This window comes from Lampris incognitus, chromosome 12, assembly GCF_029633865.1.
Source record: "Lampris incognitus isolate fLamInc1 chromosome 12, fLamInc1.hap2, whole genome shotgun sequence".
Taxonomy (NCBI): domain Eukaryota; kingdom Metazoa; phylum Chordata; class Actinopteri; order Lampriformes; family Lampridae; genus Lampris; species Lampris incognitus.
The window spans coordinates 50,264,844-50,282,686 of NC_079222.1; the positions used below are offsets into that span (position 1 = coordinate 50,264,844).

Here is a 17,843-nt window from a genome sequence, read left to right on the forward strand (position 1 = left end):
CCAGCTGTGAAGACAGCTTGCGTGTTATGATCAGAAAAGGTTAAATAAAAAGACGATCAAGGTCCATGATACTGTTATTTACAAACGATTACTTTCAACACACGGCCTTACACCAGGACAGCCATCTGTGTGTGTGTGTGTGTGTGTGTGTGTGTGTGTCTGTAGTGTGGACATGTGGCTCCACAGTCCATTCTCTGGCTCGCTCCACCTCCATAAAACCCCAAACCTGCTCCTGACAGCGATCATCCTTATATGGTCCCTTGTTGGAAGAAGCCCACATCCTTCACGGAGTCAGTCGCTCAGGCCCTGTGGTCGTAATTACTGACCATCTTCTTGATGTGGGACAATTTGGACTTCAGGTACTTACACCGGCGCTTCCTCAGTTGATAATCTGCAGACTGGAGAAACAACACACCAGCAAACATGAAGGCTTGCTTTATGTTCTCTGAAACTTGTACGAAGGAACGTTATTACACTGTGTACTCCGTTATGCTTGACTTAGCATAGCATGTCCATGTATGAAGGAATGTTATTACACTGTGTACTCTGTTATGCTTGACTTAGCATAGCATAGCATAGCGTTTCCATGGAGAAACTGGATCCCAACTCTTTTTTTCCTCCCATCCATCCATTCATCCAAACCGCTTGTCCTAAATAGGGTCACAGGATGCTGGAGCCTATCCCAGCAGTCATTGGGAGGCAGGCGGGGAGACACACACACACACACACACACACACACACACACACACACACACACACACACACACACACACACACACACACACACACACACACACACACACAAACACAAACACACACACACACACACCTAGGGACAATTTAGTACAGCCGATCCACCTGACCTACATGTCTTTGGACTGTGGGAGGAAACTGGAGCACCTGGAGGAAACCCACGCAGACACCGGGAGAACATGCAAACTCCACACAGAGGACGACCCGGGACGACCCTCGAGGTTGGACTACCCCGGGGTTCGAACCCAGGACCTTCTTGCTGTGAGGTGACTGCACTAGCCACTGCGCCACTTTTGTTTTGTTTTTTAATATATAACGGATTCTGCAGCCCTATATATTGCCTCAGCAGCCCTGAATACCTTCTTGGTGTCCTTCAGCCGGTTGTAGTCATCCAGGGCATCCTGTGAAGGGAGGACACTTCAATTTATAGTGAGTCAATCAGGGCAAATATATTGCAACATGCATGGATAAGTAGACACGTTAGCCCTTGGCTAACGGGTCGGACCCTTTAGTCGAGTGGTTAGCGGTGCGGGAGACACGGGTTCGCGTCCCGGCTGCGGCAGTTCCTGTGGTTGCCCCCCAAATTTGCAACAATATCAATATAAAAACACACAACTTAATGTCTTTGTTGAAAGGATGGTTTGGGTTTCTGAGACGGGACGACATCATCACCAGTAGGTATACATAGTTTCTCTATAGTATATATAGTTTTAGAAAAGCGCCCTATAAATAAAGTCATCATTATTATTATTGTTATCCTGGTCAGTGGGTCTCCTGTGCAGAGACGAGGCATGCTGCTGCAGCGATGTGGCAGCTTGTCAGCGAATAGAAACGAACAGGGCCAGCTAACAAAACTACACAACGCAGCATTTACAAAGTGGTTTCTGACACAACACTGCACACCCTTCATGTATGTCTGGTGCTTTCTCTGCTCACAGACCTCCGCTGGGCCTCACAGCTGCTGGGCTTGATGGGGAGCGCTGGCGCACCTCTGACAGACGGGGTCAGCCCTATGTTCCCACAGTCCTATATTCCCACAGCCCTATGTTCCCACAGCCCTATGTTCCCACAGCCCTATATTCCTACAGTCCTATATTCCCACAGCCCTATATTCCCACAGTCCTATATTCCCACAGCCCTATGTTCCCACAGCCCTATGTTCCCACAGCCCTATATTCCCACAGCCCTATGTTCCTACAGCCCTATATTCCCACAGTCCTATATTCCCACAGCCCTATGTTCCCACAGCCCTATGTTCCTACAGTCCTATATTCCCACAGCCCGATATTCCCACAGTCCTATATTCCCACAGCCCTATGTTCCCACAGCCCTATGTTCCCACAGCCCTATATTCCCACAGCCCTATGTTCCCACATTTCTAAGAATTTTTTTTCACTGAAAATTTTGAAAATTAGGCCCTCTGTTCCCACAGCCCTCTGTTCCCACATTTCTAAGATTTTTCTTAATTCTAAGATTTTTCTCAAAAGGGTTAGGGTTAGGGTTAGGGCTGTGGGAACACAGGGCCTAATTTTGAAAAAAATCTTAGAAATGTGGGAATATAGGGCTGTGGGAACATAGGGCTGTGGGAATATAGGGCTGTGGGAACATAGGGCTGTGGGAACATAGGGCTGTGGGAATATAGGGCTGTGGGAACATAGGGCTGTGGGAACATAGGGCTGTGGGAATATAGGACTGTGGGAATATAGGACTGTAGGAACATAGGGCTGTGGGAATATAGGACTGTGGGAATATAGGGCTGTGGGAACATAGGGCTGTGGGAACATAGGGCTGTGGGAATATAGGACTGTGGGAATATAGGGCTGTGGGAATATAGGACTGTAGGAACATAGGGCTGTGGGAACATAGGGCTGTGGGAACATAGGGCTGTGGGAATATAGGACTGTGGGAACATAGGGCTGTGGGAACATATGGCTGTGGGAACATAGGGCTGTGGGAACATAGGGCTGTGGGAATATAGGGCTGTGGGAATATAGGGTTGTGGGAACATAGGGCTGTGGGAACATAGGGCTGTGGGAACAGAGGGCTGTGGGATTATAGGGCTGTGGGAATATAGGGCTGTGGGAACATAGGGCTGTGGGAATATCGGGCTGTGGGAATATCGGGCTGTGGGAATATAGGGCTGTGGGAATATCGGGCTGTGGGAATATCGGGCTGTGGGAATATAGGGCTGTGGGAACATAGGGCTGTGGGAACATAGGGCTGTGGGAATATAGGGCTGTGGGAACATAGGGCTGTGGGAACATAGGGCTGTGGGAATATAGGGCTGTGGGAACATAGGGCTGTGGGAACATAGGGATGTGGGAATATCAGGCTGTGGGAATATCGGGCTGTGGGAATATAGGGCTGTGGGAACATAGGGCTGTGGGAACATAGGGCTGTGGGAATATAGGGCTGTGGGAATATCGGGCTGTGGGAACATAGGCACGCTCCCCTGACAGACGGCACACCAAGACTCCCCAGCAAACGGAGCCGTCAGAGAACGCCGTGCCGGCCGGTGAAGACGGACCAAAGGTCGGCAGACACAGCATTCTGACGCATCGTGTTCGCTCGCCGACCCCGTTCACCACCATTCGTCTCGTCTGACGAGCTGCCGAGTTGCTGCAGCAAGTGGCCAGATCGCCAGACACACTGACCCGGCTCACGTCGGTGCTCATCTCCGCCACAGGCGAGGAAGTTTGAGTCGTGGTGGCGTCTCAAACAGACCCACTGAGCTGCAGGTTTTTTTTTTTTTTGGTTTGCTGATGTCTCAAGCGCTGAGGCCAGTGAACACAGATGGTCAGGATCTCACCAGATACTGTGGACTGCCCTCCTGCAACTCATCCAGCTCCCTGTGGACCTTCGACAGGTTCTTATTGATGGCGTCCAGCTCAGCCTGCAGCTCCTTGTACTCCTGATGGTCCTGGTCAAACTCACGCCTGTACTCGGTACGCTGCTGCTCATTCGCTATGGGAGGAAATTCACTAAAGCAAAAAACAAAAAGGTGCACAGAGGGGGAGGTAGAGGGGGAGAGAATGAAACGTTTAATAGCAGAAAACTGCAGGTGACCCGACTCCACCCGGTGTCAGCACCCGTCCGTGATGGTTCCATACCTGTCAAAGTCATTGTCATCGAGCTCATCTCCAGAGGAGGCGTAGTCGGTGTCGTAGTCCTGTCCATCAGCTTGACGGGTTCTACCAGGCCGCCTGTTTTTGGCTCTCCCCCCTGAGCTGGCCACCTCTGAGTTACCACTGTAGGGCAAACTATCTCGCACTGGCAACTCTTGCTCCACTGGAAGCCTGCGAGATAAGTGAGGAGGTATTTAAACAGCCCCGCTCATCCGGGTGCACCGCCGTGTCCGGACGAGTGGAGTCAACCTTCTTTTACTGAGCAAGACACATGTAAACAACTGCACACTACCACCTTACTGCAGCAACCGAAGAACAGAAGAAGAAGCAGGAATAAAGCCACGACTTCACCCACACCCACGGGAAGAAGAGCTCGTAAAACCGGCAGTAAATTTGCTGGATTTAGTTTTGGCGAGGCTTCTAGCTTCAGATTCCAAAAATCACATCGAAGACGGTGGCCATCTTTAAATGCTCTAAGGGTCAGATCAGCTCGGAGGGGTCAGATCAGTTTGGAGGGGTAAGATCAGCTTGGAGGGGTAAGATAAGGGGAACAATGACTTCCTGTCTTTTCCCCTACTGTCTCGCTGCTGTCACGCAGGGGAAGTGAAACCACCAGATGAGCTTCATTCCACTGAGCGACAACCTCTCAGTCCCTGTGACTAGTGTGTGTGTGGAAAACACCACATACCCAGGTTCCTGTTTTGTTTGTTCTTGCATGGGAACATGTTTCAGCAAGCTGTTCTGTAGTCTGCAAACTGCTCACATAGTTAGAATCCAGACCCCCCCCCCCAACGCTGCTGCCACTGAGCGTTGCACTTCTTGCACTGCCACCTGCACCGTAGCGCAACACAGCAGAAAGACACTGTGGAGCACAAGCTGGCAAAGTGTACTTTCTGCAAGGTGCAATGGTTCTGGTTTAAGCTGGTAAGTGGAGCAGATGGTTCTGGTTTAAGCTGATAAGTGGAGCAGATGGTTCTGGTTTAAGCTGGTAAGTGGAGCAGATGGTTCTGGTTTAAGCTGGTAAGTGGAGCAGATGGTTCTGGTTTAAGCTGGTAAGTGGAGCAGATGGTTCTGGTTTAAGCTGGTAAGTGGAGCAGATGGTTCTGGTTTAAGCTGATAAGTGGAGCAGATGGTTCTGGTTTAAGCTGGTAAGTGGAGCAGGGCCCCGGTTGAAGTACTCACGCTGGGCTGTATCTGTAGGGTGGTTTATCGTAGTTGGAGCTGCTGTGATCCAGGTGGCTCTCGGATCCTGCTAGCTTCTCCGGGTAGTCAGACATTGGGAGTACCTCAGGGGCAGACGACACATTGTTCACCTGTGGGGGGAGGACAGATATGCTAAATAGTTCATGAGCAGGTCCATGTTTATCTTAATTACACTACACGTGGCACGACTGTATTTTTGTAGTGAAAACTTGACTACTTTACAATATTTTGTAACACTCCAAAAAAAAAGTAGAAAAAAGAATAAAAGATTATTCTAGATACGGCTCCTCCAACAACACGAAGCGTCAGTAAATGACCTACAGCAGCTGTTCCCACATGTAAGAATGCCGTGGCAACCCTTAAACACAAGTCCGATCAACACACCAGACCAAGAGGAAGTATCTCCCTGTACAGGGTGCACCGTCACCGGGTCCTGCAGCCGGTGGCTACGACCCTCAATAGTCTTGCCAGAAGCAGGGTGGGCTTCCAGTCACAATTCGCCGCCAGCGATGGGATACGAGCTACCTCCCAGACCGACGACAGGTCAGGTCAGTGGCCAACAACATGTAGTCTGAACCCTCTGCTCTGTTTTATTAGTTACTTTTTGAAATACAACTGTTCTATCATGATTATTTTATGGTAATTCAAAACAATTTAAAAGAAATTACAAAATTGAAAGTTAAAAACTTTTTCTTTACTTATTGTAAACAACCTCTCGCAGCCCACCTGCAGTACCTTCACACCAGAACGACACCTGCAGTACCTGCACACCAGAACGACACCTGCAGTACCTGCACCCCAGAATGACACCTGCAGTACCTTCACCCAAAAACAACACCTGCAGTACCTTCACCCCAGAGAGACACCTGCAGTACCTGCACACCAGAGAGACACCTGCAGTACCTTCACACTAGAACAACACCTGCAGTACCTTAACACCAGAGCGACACCTGCAGTACCTTCACCCCAGAATGACACCTGCAGTACCTTCACCCCAGAATGACACCTGCAGTGCCTTCACACCAGAACGACACCTGCAGTACCTGCACACCAGAACAACACCTGCAGTACCTTCACACCAGAATGACACCTGCAGTACTTTCACACCAGAACAACACCTGCAGTACCTTCACACCAGAACGACACCTGCAGTACCTTCACACCAGAACAACACCTGCAGTACCTTCACACCAGAATGACACCTGCAGTACTTTCACACCAGAACAACACCTGCAGTACCTTCACCCCAGAATGACACCTGCAGTGCCTTCGCACCAGAACGACACCTGCAGTACCTGCACACCAGAACAATACCTGCAGTACCTTCACACCAGAACGACACCTGCAGTACCTTCACACCAGAACAACACCTGCAGTACCTTCACACCAGAACGACACCTGCAGTACCTTCACACCAGAACGACACCTGCAGTACCTGCACACCAGAACAACACCTGCAGTACCTTCACACCAGAATGACACCTGCAGTACTTTCACACCAGAACAACACCTGCAGTACCTTCACACCAGAACGACACCTGCAGTACCTTCACACCAGAACAACACCTGCAGTACCTTCACACCAGAATGACACCTGCAGTACTTTCACACCAGAACGACACCTGCAGTACCTTCACCCCAGAATGACACCTGCAGTGCCTTCACACCAGAACGACACCTGCAGTACCTGCACACCAGAACAATACCTGCAGTACCTTCACACCAGAACAACACCTGCAGTACTTTCACACCAGAACAACACCTGCAGTACCTTCACACCAGAGCAACACCTGCAGTACTTTCACACCAGAACGACACCTGCAGTACTTTCACACCAGAACAACACCTGCAGTACCTTCACACCAGAGCAACACCTGCAGTACCTTCACACCAGAACAACAACTGCAGTACTTTCACACCAGAACAACACCTGCAGTACTTTCACACCAGAGCAACGGGGATTTCACTCCTACCCACAATGACCGTGGTTTTTAAACTCTACATTCTGTCAAGATAAATACCCAGTACATTACCAGATAAATACCCAGTACATTACCAGATAAATACCCAGTACATTACCAGATAAATACCCAGTACATTACCAGATAAATACCCAGTACATTACAAGATAAATACCCAGTACATTACCAGATAAATACCAAGTACATCACCAGATAAATACCCAGTACATTACCAGATAAATACCCAGTACATTACCAGATAAATACCCAGTACATTACCAGATAAATACCCAATACATTACAAGATAAATACCCAATACATTACAAGATAAATACTCAGTACATTACCAGATAAATACCCAGTACATTACCAGATAAATACCCAGTACATTACCAGATAAATACCCAGTACATTACCAGATAAATACCCAGTACATTACATAAGTTAGTATGTCTGTTAGGAAACGACTGACTCCAAAATTAACATTTTAACAACTTTAACCGCCCACTAGGGGCCGCGGCCCACACTTCAGAATCCCTGACCAACAGAATCAGTAAACTCAGCATTAAAACAAGTATGGCGACATCATAAGCTGCGGGTTCCTCTAATGTCGTGCCATAGGTGGCTTGCTATTCAAACAGACACACATTTAAAGATTGCTCACCAGCTGAGGCAGAAGTGAAAGGCCTGCAGAAAGGCTCTGCACCACCGCCATATGACGCTGCACCCTCACAGTGGCGAAAGAACAACACTCTGAGCGTGGGATGCAGGCCACAACACCGTGTCAGCACTTCCAGAGTGATTCCCACAAGACGTGTGGAGGTGCCCCCTCCGAGCCTCGGTGTGGTGCTCCTCTCCTGGTGCTGCATGTCTGCAGGCCAGAGACGTGTGGAGGTGCCCCCCCCCGAGCCTCGGTGTGGTGCTCCTCTCCTGGTGCTGCATGTCTGCAGGCCAGAGACGTGTGGAGGTGCCCCCCCCGAGCCTCGGTGTGGTGCTCCTCTCCTGGTGCTGCATGTCTGCAGACCAGAGACGTGTGGAGGTGCCCCCTCCGAGCCTCGGTGTGGTGCTCCTCTCCTGGTGCTGCATGTCTGCAGGCCAGAGACGTGTGGAGGTGCCCCCCCGAGCCTCGGTGTGGTGCTCCTCTCCTGGTGCTGCATGTCTGCAGGCCAGAGACGTGTGGAGGTGCCCCCTCCGAGCCTCGGTGTGGTGCTCCTCTCCTGGTGCTGCATGTCTGCAGGCCAGAGACGTGTGGAGGTGCCCCCTCCGAGCCTCGGTGTGGTGCTCCTCTCCTGGTGCTGCATGTCTGCAGGCCAGAGACGTGTGGAGGTGCCCCCTCCCGAGCCTCGGTGTGGTGCTCCTCTCCTGGTGCTGCATGTCTGCAGGCCAGAGACGTGTGGAGGTGCCCCCCCCGAGCCTCGGTGTGGTGCTCCTCTCCTGGTGCTGCATGTCTGCAGGCCAGAGACGTGTGGAGGTGCCCCCCCCGAGCCTCGGTGTGGTGCTCCTCAACTGGTGCTGCATGTCTGCAGGCCAGAGACGTGTGGAGGTGCCCCCCCCGAGCCTCGGTGTGGTGCTCCTCTCCTGGTGCTGCATGTCTGCAGACCACAGACGTGTGGAGGTGCCCCTCCGAGCCTCGGTGTGGTGCTCCTCTCCTGGTGCTGCATGTCTGCAGGCCAGAGACGTGTGGAGGTGCCCCCTCCGAGCCTCGGTGTGGTGCTCCTCTCCTGGTGCTGCATGTCTGCAGGCCAGAGACGTGTGGAGGTGCCCCCTCCGAGCCTCGGTGTGGTGCTCCTCTCCTGGTGCTGCATGTCTGCAGGCCAGAGACGTGGAGGTGCCCCCCCCCGAGCCTCGGTGTGGTGCTCCTCTCCTGGTGCTGCATGTCTGCAGGCCAGAGACGTGTGGAGGTGCCCCTCCGAGCCTCGGTGTGGTGCTCCTCTCCTGGTGCTGCATGTCTGCAGGCCACAGGGCTGGCGGGTCACAGCACAAGTCTCACCTGCTCCTCCTACAACACAAACTGACCACCCATCCTGAATCCTACCATCACTGTGAATTAATGTGATTTATCTTCAAACCAACCATGTAGGTGCATGTACTACTACTACTACTACTGTCGGGGGCGCCACAGCGGATCATCCGTCTCCATCTCTTCCTGTCCTCTGCATCTTCCTCTGTCACACCAGCCACCTGCATGTCCTCCCTCACCACCTCCATAAACCTCCTCTTCGGCCTTCCTCTTCTCCTCTTCCCTGGCAGCTCCATATTCAGCATCCTTCTCCCAGTATACCCAGCATCTCTCCTCCACACATGTCCACACCATCTCCATCTTGTCTCTCTTGTTTTGTCTCCAAACCGTCCAACCTGAGCTGTCCCTCTAATATACTCACTCACACACACACACACATATAGTATATAGCAATGAGTATATACATATATGTATGTGTATATATATATATATACACACATACATACCATATAACATAAATAAACAAATACACATACGTGTGTGTGTGTGTGTGTGTGTGTGTGTGTGTATGTATGTATGTATGTATGTACACACACACACATATATATACACTACCGTTCAAAAGTTTGGGATCACATTGAAATGTCCATATTTTTGAAGGAAAAGCACTGTACTTTTCAATGAAGATAACTTTAAACTAGTCTTAACTTTAAAGAAATACACTCTATACATTGCTAATGTGGTAAATGACTATTCTAGCTGCAAATGTCTGGTTTTTGGTGCAATATCTACATAGGTGTATAGAGGCCCATTTCAAGCAACTATCACTCCAGTGTTCTAATGGTACAATGTGTTTGCTCATTGGCTCAGAAGGCTAATTGATGATTAGAAAACCCTTGTGCAATCATGTTCACACATCTGAAAACAGTTTAGCTCGTTACAGAAGCTACAAAACTGACCTTCCTTTGAGCAGATTGAGTTTCTGGAGCATCACATTTGTGGGGTCAATTAAACGCTCAAAATGGCCAGAAAAAGAGAACTTTCATCTGAAACTCGACAGTCTATTCTTGTTCTTAGAAATGAAGGCTATTCCATGCGAGAAATTGCTAAGAAATTGAAGATTTCCTACACCGGTGTGTACTACTCCCTTCAGAGGACAGCACAAACAGGCTCTAACCAGAGTAGAAAAAGAAGTGGGAGGCCGCGTTGCACAACTGAGCAAGAAGATAAGTACATTAGAGTCTCTAGTTTGAGAAACAGACGCCTCACAGGTCCCCAACTGGCATCTTCATTAAATAGTACCCGCAAAACACCAGTGTCAACATCTACAGTGAAGAGGCGGCTGCGGGATTCTGGGCTTCAGGGCAGAGTGGCAAAGAAAAAGCCGTATCTGAGACTGACCAATAAAAGAAGAAGATTAAGATGGGCAAAAGAACACAGACATTGGACAGAGGAAGACTGGAAAAAAGTGTTGTGGACGGATGAATCCAAGTTTGAGGTGTTTGGATCACAAAGAATAACGTTTGTGAGACGCAGAACAAATGAAAAGATGCTGGAAGAATGCCTGACGCCATCTGTTAAGCATGGTGGAGGTCATGTGATGGTCTGGGGTTGCTTTGGTGCTGGTAAGGTGGGAGATTTGTACAGGGTAAAAGGGATTCTGAATAAGGAAGGCTATCACTCCATTTTGCAACGCCATGCCATACCCAGTGGACAGCGCTTGATTGGAGCCAATTTCATCCTACAACAGGACAATGACCCTAAATACACCTCCAAATTGTGCAAGAACTATTTAGAGCAGAAGCAGGCAGCTGGTATTCTATCGGTAATGGAGTGGCCAGCGCAGTCACCAGATCTGAACCCCATTGAGCTGTTGTGGGAGCAGCTTGACCGTATGGTACGCAAGAAGTGCCCATCCAACCAATCCAACTTGTGGGAGCTGCTTCTGGAAGCGTGGGGTGCAATTTCTCCAGATTACCTCAACAAATTAACAGCTAGAATGCCAAAGGTCTGCAATGCTGTAATTGCTGCAAATGGAGGATTCTTTGACGAAAGCAAAGTTTGATGTAAAAAAAATCTTATTTCAAATACAAATCATTATTTCTAACCTTGTCAATGTCTTGACTCTATTTTCTATTCATTTCACAACATATGGTGGTGAATAAGTGTGACTTTTCATGGAAAACACAAAATTGTTTGGGTGATCCCAAACTTTTGAACGGTAGTGTATATATATAACATATATACTATATAATATATATAGATATATATATATATATACATATACATACACATGTATGTATATGTATATACTATATAATTAATAAATATAAACACAGAGAGCTAGTGAGCATGGTGAGTGGCGGGTAAGCAGGGTGTGTGAATGCAGTGTCAGGAGCACAACGCGTGGCTCACCACGGACGGACGGACGGACGGACGGGCGTCCCGCACGGGGAACTCGGGGCGAGGAGCCCAGTGACGTCAGCGTTTCGTCGGACGTCCATTTGGTGTGTTGAGGCGACACAAGGCGCGCAGAGAGCACACCCAGAAACCAAGCTCCCGAGGGAGGGAGGGTGGGAGGGGAGGGGGGGGAGGGAGAGTCAGGTCTTCCTGCTCCTCCCCCTCCCGGCACACCGCTGACTGATACCAAACAGGTTGGGCCACTCGGAGCGACACAAACACACACACACACACTATTGTTGCACTGCCGTACAAGCCAGCAGGCAGGCACACCCACCCCTCTCATACACACGACCCCCATGTGGCCGGGGTCGGCATCAGGTTTTCAAACTCACACCGCTTTATTGGGTTTTGTCTCCGGGGGGGGAGCACGGCGGGGGGGGGGCAAGAGGACACGGGGAGGGGGGCAACTCGTCAACGGACGTGAAAAGCCGTTGAAATGTGCAGCTCCTTTAACACTCACCCAGGCCTCCACGTCCTGCGGGGGGACGTCTTCATCGATGACCTTCACCCTCTTCCACAGGATGTTGCTCTTGCCGTAGTTGCGTATCTTCTGCCGCGTCTTCAGGGCGAACACCAGCATGACGACGAGCGCCGCCGTCACCAGGAAGCCGCACACCACCGCAACCGCCTGGCGGGAAAGAGGAGGACAGAGGGACATAAGCGGGGCACGCAGCTCACGCACTTCCGCGTGTCCCGCTGACCGCACGCACACGCACGCACACGCACTAAGACCAAGACAGACTGAGGACATGGCTGCAACAACAGACACGCGTTCCTACCTCCTGCGGCTCCACGACGCAGTAGTGGTAGAGGTACTGGTTGACGAGCACCCCCGGAGGCTGCGGCTGCTGGTACTGGGCGCACAGGCCGGCGATCTGGCTGGCGTACACCGAGCCGGACGACTGGGCCGTGGGGTTCACCGCCATCAAGTACACGATGGACGCGATGAGCATCAGCAGCGCCAGGATGGCGCACACAATCAGTACCGCCAGGTAGAACCTCCTGGACTCCGACGAGCCCTGGCGCGAGACGACGATGATGAAGACGACGAGGGCGAAGATGAAGGTGATGGCCGCCATGGTGATGATGAATCCTTTGCCCTTCCGGGGATCGTTGTAATTGCCCCCGAGTCCGCCGTAGCCGTAGTTGTTGCCGGCTCCATAGGCTCCGCCGCCAAACGTGCCGTAGCCTCCGCCGAAGCCTCCTCCGTAGGTCCCGCCGTACCCGGTGCCCCCGAAGCCAGTCAGGCCTCCCTGGGTGTCCCACGCCAGCGTGGAGGCCACACACGCGAACATGGCCAGGCACAGAACAATGACAATGACGGCCATGATCTTGAGGATGCCCGGTGGAGAGGTCCAGCGGTAGAAGTGCTGGAATTCGTCGTCTGGGTAGTAGGAGTAGGCTGGTTTTGGGGTACCATTGCTACAAAGAGAGAGAGAGGAGGGGGGGAGAGAGGGGGGGGAGAGAGAGAGGGGAGCAGTATTCATAACAGCCGAGCAGGTAAGATAAATCAAGCAAATTCAACACGTCCATGGAAGGAGACTCACTATCCGTTGTCCGAGTCGTAGGGAGGAGGGCTGCCGTGGGCTCTGGAAGACATCCCTGCTTCACTGGGGTTCGACCGAGGTTCGACTGGGGTTCGACCGCTGTTCCGTGCACCAGCTCAACTGAAACACATGGATTTCATCACCGTGCAGTGTTAAAAGAGCGCTTTTTACAAGTGTGATGTTCGACCTGGCAACCTTTCCAGTGAAACGCCAAGGAAACCTTCATCAACGCAGGACCTGGAGCACGCAGGACCCGGAGCAACGCAGGACCCGGAGCAACGCAGGACCTGGAGCAACGCAGGACCTGGAGCACGCAGGACCTGGAGCAGCACGGGACCTGGTGCACGCAGGACCTGGGCAACACAGGACCTGGAGCACGCAGGACCTGGAGCAACGCAGGACCCGGAGTAACGCGGGACCCGGAGCAACACAGGACCCGGAGCAACGCGGGACCTGGAGCAACGCAGGCCCAGCTGTGGTCAGGCTCTCATAAAACGGGTGCGAGACGGTCTAGTTCGTCATAATGATGCCTCCGCCTTCCGCAGGACCGGCATTACAGCACGGACCCACCGCGGACGGAAGGTTTTGTTAATTCGAGCCGCACCCAACACACCAGCCGTCAGTACAATAAGCAGTGAGCGAACCGAGAGAACCCGCGGTGCTGGACTTGCCAGCAGAACCCACCTGTAGGATAGCGCCGCTCCTCCGACACGCCTCAAATATTTCACCTGAAACCGTTTCGGCGGATATAAAACCAGTCCAGGCCACGCCCCGGCCACCTCCATGACGCGCGTCGCCTCCGCCCCGCCCCTTCAAAAGGTGAGCGACGCGTCGCGCAAAACGGGTAGGTCAGTAAAACGGGTAGGTCAGTAAAACGGGTAGGTCCGTGTATCGGAAACGGTGACGATTATCGCCTGACCAACGAGATCATCGCGCGCTCAACTCCGCCACACTCGTGTGCTGCTGCGCTACAGATTCCGGTTCACGACTGCAGAAACCTTGATGTGGACTTGGTTGACCTTGATGTTGCTACAGAATTCATATGGTACCAGTACCGGCCGCGCCTTCTGCCAAGTAATACCTGGGAAATGCTGCCGCGCGCAGCCTTCCCTCTGCACGAGAGCCTCACTCATCGTCCCACACGGCACATTTCACGCACCCCCAACCTTTCTGGGCTTTCTCACCCCCAACCTTTCTGGGCTTTCTCACCCCCAACCTTTCTGGGCTTTCTCACCCCCAACCTTTCTGGGCTTTCTCACCCCCACAACCTTTCTGGGCTTTCTCACCCCCAACCTTTCTGGGCTTTCTCACCCCCACAACCTTTCTGGGCTTTCTCACCCCCAAAACCTTTCTGGGCTTTCTCACCCCCAACCTTTCTGGGCTTTCTCACTCCCAACCTTTCTGGGTTTTCTCACCCCCAACCTTTCTGGGCTTTCTCACCCCCAACCTTTCTGGGCTTTCTCACCCCCAACCTTTCCGGGCTTTCTCACTCCCAACCTTTCTGGGCTTCCAGGGGAGTTAAAGAGCACGTTAAGACCCCCGAACGTACGAAGGACAAAAAGCAGTAACACTGTGAACACGTGTGATGAATCATTTAAAGAGGAATCACTTGATAGTTTATGATACGAGTTCTTTCTCAGTTTTGTGTGTGCTCTTCTGTACCTTTTATTTTATCCTTTTGTGAAGTTCTTACCCGTTTAGTCTTGTTGAGCGCGTGTCTGTGTTACTGCCGTCCCGCGTACCGCCTCTGTATAGTCCCGTACCGCCTCCCTATAGTCCCGAATCACCTCTGTAGTCCCGTACCGCCTCTGTAGTCCCGTACCACCTCCCTATAGTCCCGAATCACCTCTGTAGTCCCGTATCATCTCTGTAGTCCCGTACCACCTCTGTAGTCCCGTATCACCTCTGTAGTCCCGTATCACCTCTGTAGTCCCGTACCACCTCCCTATAGTCCCGTACCACCTGTGTACAGTCCCGTACCAGCTGTGTAGTCCCGTACCACCTGTATAGTCCCGTACCACCTGTGTATAGTCCCGTACCATATGTGTATAGTCCCGTACCATATGTGTATAGTCCCGTACCACATGTGTATAGTCGTACTCACTATACCTCACACGTCACTGTACTGTTGCTTTCCGGTTAGATGACAAACTGCATTTGTATAGCCCAGTATAACAAATCACAAATGTGCCTCAGTGGCTTCACAGCAACACAACATGCTGTCCTTAGACCACCCTCATCGGATCCGGAACAACCGGTTCAGTGACAGTAAAGTTAAATCCAGTCTGATGTGATCCTACACCGCTGGGTGACAGAATAGAGCTGACTGCGTGCCTGGACAGTGATGGAGGAAGAGCTGACTGGACGCCTGGACAGTGATGGAGGAAGAACTGACTGCGTGCCTGGACAGTGATGGAGGAAGAACTGACTGGAAACCTGAACAGTGATGGAGGAAGAGCTGACTGGACACCTGAACAGTGATGGAGGAAGAGCTGACTGGACACCTGAACAGTGATGGAGGAAGAGCTGACTGTGTGCCTGGACAGTGACGGAGGAAGGGCTGACTGGACACCTGAACAGTGATGGAGGAAGAGCTGACTGGACACCTGAACAGTGATGGAGGAAGAGCTGACTGGACACCTGAACAGTGATGGAGGAAGAGCTGACTGTGTGCCTGGACAGTGACGGAGGAAGGGCTGACTGGATGCCTGGACAGTGATGAAGGGAGAACTGACTGCGTGCGTGGACAGTGATGGAGGAAGACCTGACTGCGTGCCTGGACAGTGATGGAGGAAGAACTGACTGGACACCTGAACAGTGATGGAGGAAGAGCTGACTGGACACCTGAACAGTGATGGAGGAAGAGCTGACTGGACACCTGGACAGTGATGGAGGAAGAGCTGAATGTGTGCCTGGACAGTGATGGAGGAAGAGCTGACTGTGTGACTGGACAGAGATGGAGGAAGAACTGACTGGACACCTGAACAGTGATGGAGGAAGAGCTGACTGGACACCTGAACAGTGATGGAGGAAGAGCTGACTGGACACCTGAACAGTGATGGAGGAAGAGCTGACTGTGTGCCTGGACAGTGACGGAGGAAGGGCTGACTGGACACCTGAACAGTGATGGAGGAAGAGCTGACTGGACACCTGAACAGTGATGGAGGAAGAGCTGACTGGACACCTGGACAGTGATGGAGGAAGAGCTGAATGTGTGCCTGGACAGTGATGGAGGAAGAGCTGACTGTGTGACTGGACAGAGATGGAGGAAGCGCTGACTGGACGCCTGGACAGTGATGGAGGAAGAGCTGACTGTGTGCCTGGACAGTGATGGAGGAAGAACTGACTGGACACCTGAACAGTGATGGAGGAAAAGCTGACTGGACACCTGAACAGTGATGGAGGAAGAGCTGACTGGACACCTGAACAGTGATGGAGGAAGAGCTGACTGGACACCTGAACAGTGATGGAGGAAGAACTGACTGTGTGCCTGGACAGTGACGGAGGAAGGGCTGACTGGACACCTGAACAGTGATGGAGGAAGAGCTGACTGGACACCTGAACAGTGATGGAGGAAGAGCTGACTGTGTGCCTGGACAGTGACGGAGGAAGGGCTGACTGGATGCCTGGACAGTGATGAAGGGAGAACTGACTGCGTGCGTGGACAGTGATGGAGGAAGACCTGACTGCATGCCTGGACAGTGATGGAGGAAGAACTGACTGGACACCTGAACAGTGATGGAGGAAGAGCTGACTGGACACCTGAACAGTGATGGAGGAAGAGCTGACTGGACACCTGAACAGTGATGGAGGAAGAGCTGACTGGACACCTGGACAGTGATGGAGGAAGAGCTGACTGTGTGACTGGACAGAGATGGAGGAAGAACTGACTGGACACCTGAACAGTGATGGAGGAAGAGCTGACTGGACACCTGAACAGTGATGGAGGAAGAGCTGACTGGACACCTGAACAGTGATGGAGGAAGAGCTGACTGGACACCTGAACAGTGATGGAGGAAGAGCTGACTGTGTGCCTGGACAGTGACGGAGGAAGGGCTGACTGGACACCTGAACAGTGATGGAGGAAGAGCTGACTGGACACCTGAACAGTGATGGAGGAAGAGCTGACTGTGTGCCTGGACAGTGACGGAGGAAGGGCTGACTGGATGCCTGGACAGTGATGAAGGGAGAACTGACTGCGTGCGTGGACAGTGATGGAGGAAGACCTGACTGCATGCCTGGACAGTGATGGAGGAAGAACTGACTGGACACCTGAACAGTGATGGAGGAAGAGCTGACTGGACACCTGAACAGTGATGGAGGAAGAGCTGACTGGACACCTGGACAGTGATGGAGGAAGAGCTGAATGTGTGCCTGGACAGTGATGGAGGAAGAGCTGACTGTGTGACTGGACAGAGATGGAGGAAGAACTGACTGGACACCTGAACAGTGATGGAGGAAGAGCTGACTGGACACCTGAACAGTGATGGAGGAAGAGCTGACTGGACACCTGAACAGTGATGGAGGAAGAGCTGACTGTGTGCCTGGACAGTGACGGAGGAAGGGCTGACTGGACACCTGAACAGTGATGGAGGAAGACCTGACTGGACACCTGAACAGTGATGGAGGAAGAGCTGACTGGACACCTGGACAGTGATGGAGGAAGAGCTGAATGTGTGCCTGGACAGTGATGGAGGAAGAGCTGACTGTGTGACTGGACAGAGATGGAGGAAGCGCTGACTGGACGCCTGGACAGTGATGGAGGAAGAGCTGACTGTGTGCCTGGACAGTGATGGAGGAAGAACTGACTGGACACCTGAACAGTGATGG

General features: G+C 51.9%; 1 protein-coding gene across 1 annotated transcript; it reads right to left on the reverse strand.

Annotated features, from left to right (window-relative positions):
- Positions 1 to 224: 224 nt before the first annotated feature.
- Positions 225 to 13,713, reverse strand: oclna (occludin a). The gene is made up of 9 exons (XM_056290584.1): positions 13,698 to 13,713; positions 13,014 to 13,133; positions 12,246 to 12,888; positions 11,927 to 12,094; positions 5,061 to 5,191; positions 3,864 to 4,049; positions 3,563 to 3,734; positions 1,113 to 1,154; positions 225 to 398 (listed from the first exon to the last, which is right to left on the reverse strand). Exons 2-9 carry the CDS (start codon positions 13,064 to 13,066, stop codon positions 300 to 302), a joined length of 1,494 nt encoding a protein of 497 aa, XP_056146559.1. The 5' UTR covers positions 13,067 to 13,133; positions 13,698 to 13,713; the 3' UTR covers positions 225 to 299.
- Positions 13,714 to 17,843: the final 4,130 nt, after the last annotated feature.

Bases quoted from the DNA above. Each gene is read 5' to 3' on its own strand.
- oclna (XM_056290584.1), bottom strand. From the start codon at position 13,066: ATGTCTTCCAGAGCCCACGGCAGCCCTCCTCCCTACGACTCGGACAAC. The intron at 12,889-13,013 runs GTGAGTCTCCTT...CTCTCTTTGTAG, and splicing joins TACGACTCGGACAACGGATA to CAATGGTACCCCAAAACCAG. The intron at 4,050-5,060 runs GTGAGTACTTCA...CTTATCTCGCAG, and splicing joins CCCTACAGATACAGCCCAGC to GCTTCCAGTGGAGCAAGAGT.